Source organism: Oryza sativa, chromosome 4 (genome assembly GCF_034140825.1).
Source record: "Oryza sativa Japonica Group chromosome 4, ASM3414082v1".
In the NCBI taxonomy this organism is placed as follows: Eukaryota; Viridiplantae; Streptophyta; class Magnoliopsida; order Poales; family Poaceae; genus Oryza; species Oryza sativa.
Genome location: NC_089038.1, coordinates 29,753,072 through 29,756,550, shown reverse-complemented (window position 1 = coordinate 29,756,550; position 3,479 = coordinate 29,753,072). Strand labels below are relative to the sequence as shown.

Sequence of the window (3,479 nt, the reverse complement as noted above, 5' to 3'; positions counted from 1 at the left end):
CACAAATAAACACACAGAATATGGAACTGATCGAGCACAAAAAAAACCTTGAGATAAAAGCAAGTACACTTTCATCTTCTCTGAAATTAATAACCTAAAAAAATATCCAGATTATTCCTTTGGCCCTAGCAAATAAAGCACATCATACTACTTCAAATTGTATCTGAATTTCTCAACTCCTGTACCATAAGCTGTTACTCAGTGTTATCTGTACATAGACATGTAATCCAGGTCAGATTCATGTGGTCGATTTGGCACAAAAGAATTGTACATGCAAAATATCTCTCGGAATCGGACTTGGATTAGGGGTGTATGATTGGAGAAAATTTTTTGGATAAGAGTGTCCAGGTAACACTGATTATACTAGGTGGGAAAAAAACATCCTACTTCATTTCCAATTCAAAATGGATCCAGCATAGAGGCACATCAGATCTGGTATAATTGAAGATGAATTTCTCAACTCCTGTACCATAAGCTGTTACTCAGTGTTATCTGTACATAGACATGTAATCCAGGTCAGATTCATGTGGTCGATTTGGCACAAAAGAATTGTACATGCAAAATCTCTCTCAGAATCTGACTTGGATTAGGGGTGTATGATTCCAGAAAATTTTTTGGATAAGAGTGTCCAGGTAACACTGATTATACTAGGTGGGAAAAAAAAACATCCTACTTCATTTCCAATTCAAAATGGATCCAGCATAGAGGTACATCAGATCTGGTATAATTGAACAAGATGAACATACTCGTGTATAATCACCTAAATCAAACAGAAATAATAGAGAGCTCAACAAGACAGTTAGATCACAACTACAGATCACACAGCATTAACCTTTACATCACAACATCAGCCACACATTGTATCCGAGAACTGAACCAACGTAATCAAGAATTCTCACAGATTGCTGTGATCCTCAAACGAGGTGGTTGCTCGGGTTCACCGTTTCTTTTCCAGAAGGCACGCCGCCACCATACCTCGAATCCTCTCTGAATATTTGGGCAGTCCTCCCCAGAGTTCAGGAACCGATTGAACCATGCCAGCAAGATCTCCTGCTGAGTTGCTAGCGGCAGTGTCAGGATGGTGTTTGCCAGTCCATCCTCAATCAAATGCCGGTCAAGCCCCTTGCAGGCTCGCCTCATCCATCCAAAGTCTTCATAGAATGGTTCTAACCAAGTACTCAAGAGTTGACAACGGACCTCCTTGGACACCAAGATCTGTCCCTTGCCAACCCCAACAAAGAGTCTTGCCGTCACTCGGCTAACTTCATAGCGGTGTATTGCTGGCACCTTGCCATGCAACTCTGCCAACTCAATCTGCATTGCCCACGTCCTCAAGAAATCCTCGGCAATCTGGCGTTCGACAAGGATGTCAAGCATCCAGTGAAGGTTGTCAGCCTGCCTGGCAATCTGCGCTACCTCAGATTGGTCACCCCCTGCAGCCATCTCAAATTGTTCATGCAGCAGGCGCAAGCAGCCATTGCACGCCGAATACAGTGACTCCTTCCGGAGGTCACCTCCAATGGCTCCTCCACGCGATGTGCTGTTCTCCCTGAGCATTTTGGAAACCAGCCCCTTCATCTCCCTCCTTGCCTTCTCGTCCTTCCCTTCCAGGACGACCTGCAGGAGCCTCACTAACACCTCCTCCCCACCACCTGAATTGCCACCACCATTGCAACCACTGCCGACCTCCACCTCTTCAGCCACTGCCGAGGGAGCCAACTCCAGTGAGACCCTCTTAAGCACCTCCCCAGCGCCCGAGTTCTCGAGGTGCAGCTGTGTCAACAATGCCGCCACCTTCTCATCGTCATCCTCCGCCCACGGAGCTGCCTCTAAATACTCCAAGCAAGACAGGACCCCAGCGTCGAACACAATGGCCGCGGACACCTACAATCACAGAAAGAAGGAAATCTCAGTGATCAGTGGACAAAAGTCAGTGATTCCGGATGAAAGAAGGAAAAAAGGGCGCACCTTTAGAATGCCGAGGACCTTGCTCACATCCTCCCTCATGAGCCTCCGGCGGAGATCCTTGCAGTACATGAGCCGCAGCGTCTCGACGTAGACCTCGACATCGTCGCAGTCGGAGATCTCAACGATGTGCGGCAACGTCCTCTGCTGCTTGGACCAGCGGTCGGAGAGCTTGGCGGCGAAGAACCTGCTGTGGGCGACGAGTATGTGGCGGTGCACGCAGAGCGTGACGGAGAGGCCATCCTTGGAGGTGAGGGTGAGGCGGACGTCGGAGGAGTCGGCGTCGTTGAACTGGTTCCCGGGGCTGCAGCTGCCGATGAGCTCGGCGACGCGATCCTGGAGCAGCACCTGCCTGTCCATGGAGCGGGCGGGCTGCAGCGGGTGCGCCTGCTGCGGCGGGGCCGGGATGGAGTGGATGGCGGCGGCGGTGCGCGGGTGGTAGTCCTGCTCGTTGGCCATCATGTCGAAGAGGGTTGGGCTGGAGCGCGTCTTGTCGAGCGGCAGCGGCGGCGGGGACATTGGGTTGAGGAGGCCGGCGTTGAGCGCGGAGTTGAACTTGGTGTAGCTGGACGGGTAGGAGGTGGGCGGCTGCGGCGGGGGATCCATCGTTTCGGCGGCGGGGGAGCTGGATTGGGATGACGGGGAGGAAGAGGCAGCGGCGGCGGCGGGGGTGGGGGTGTGGCCGTGCGGAGCGCAGCACCAGGAGGAGGCGAGGTCGTGGGGGACGAGGTGGGAAGGGGAAGGCTTGGGGAACAACGGCCTGGATCTGGAGGTGGAGGTGGAAGGGGAGGAAGCGGGCATAGCGGTGAGCCGGTATTTGGCAAGGGAGGGAAGGAAAGGATGGGGCGCGCGTCGTGGGGATTCTCGCCGCGCGGGGGCAGCACGGGGAGCGCTTGCTTGTCGTCTTTTGATGCGGGGACGGGGCGTGGGGGGGAGTTAATGGATTGGATGGACTTCGAACGCTGGGGGGACCACCACCCGGTTGGCACGTCCCGGTGCCGCCGTGGGTCGAACAAGGCGTGACATGCCGCGATCAATGCCCGGGTGGTGGTGGTGTTGGCGTGGGTGTGTGCGGGGCGTACGTGAGCCGGGGAGCGTTGCCCGCGCGCCGGCTGGACGGGCCGTATCACTGTATCACCGCCGCCGCCGCCTGCGCGCGAGGAGGAGATCTCTGTCGTGTCCCCGCGTAACTCGTACTCTAAACCCGTACTATTGTGCACGCAAAGCACCGAGCAATTGAGTTGTGCGCACGGTAGCGCCCGGGTGCGCCGTGCTACGAACTCATCGTGTATGACAATACGGGGTGAGCGTATTTTTGGTCGAACTAGTATATCAAGTTGACAAATTGAATCTTCAAGCTAGTAAAGCGTAGGAGTACTAGTACTCGCCAGAACAGACGACTGCTCCCTGTTTAATGACAGGGCATGGTACACCAGCTTAGTTAGCCTAAACGAAACGGCGACGACAGCGATTAATTCACGTGCCAGCCGGCCTTTTCCACGGACGGCTGCACT

The 3,479-nt window shown here is 53.9% G+C and overlaps 1 protein-coding gene across 1 annotated transcript; it reads right to left on the bottom strand.

Annotated features, from left to right (window-relative positions):
* Positions 1 to 654: 654 nt before the first annotated feature.
* LOC4336758 (BTB/POZ domain-containing protein At1g63850) lies at positions 655 to 2,847 on the bottom strand. The gene is made up of 2 exons (XM_015778492.3): positions 1,969 to 2,847; positions 655 to 1,884 (listed from the first exon to the last, which is right to left on the bottom strand). Exons 1-2 carry the CDS (start codon positions 2,764 to 2,766, stop codon positions 886 to 888), a joined length of 1,797 nt encoding a protein of 598 aa, XP_015633978.1. The 5' UTR covers positions 2,767 to 2,847; the 3' UTR covers positions 655 to 885.
* Positions 2,848 to 3,479: the final 632 nt, after the last annotated feature.

Coding starts and splice junctions, on each gene's coding strand:
- LOC4336758 (XM_015778492.3), bottom strand. CDS start 2,766: ATGCCCGCTTCCTCCCCTTCCACCTCCACCTCCAGATCCAGGCCGTTG. Junction 1,885..1,968: donor AGGTCCTCGGCATTCTAAAG/GTGCGCCCTTTT, acceptor CTGTGATTGTAG/GTGTCCGCGGCCATTGTGTT.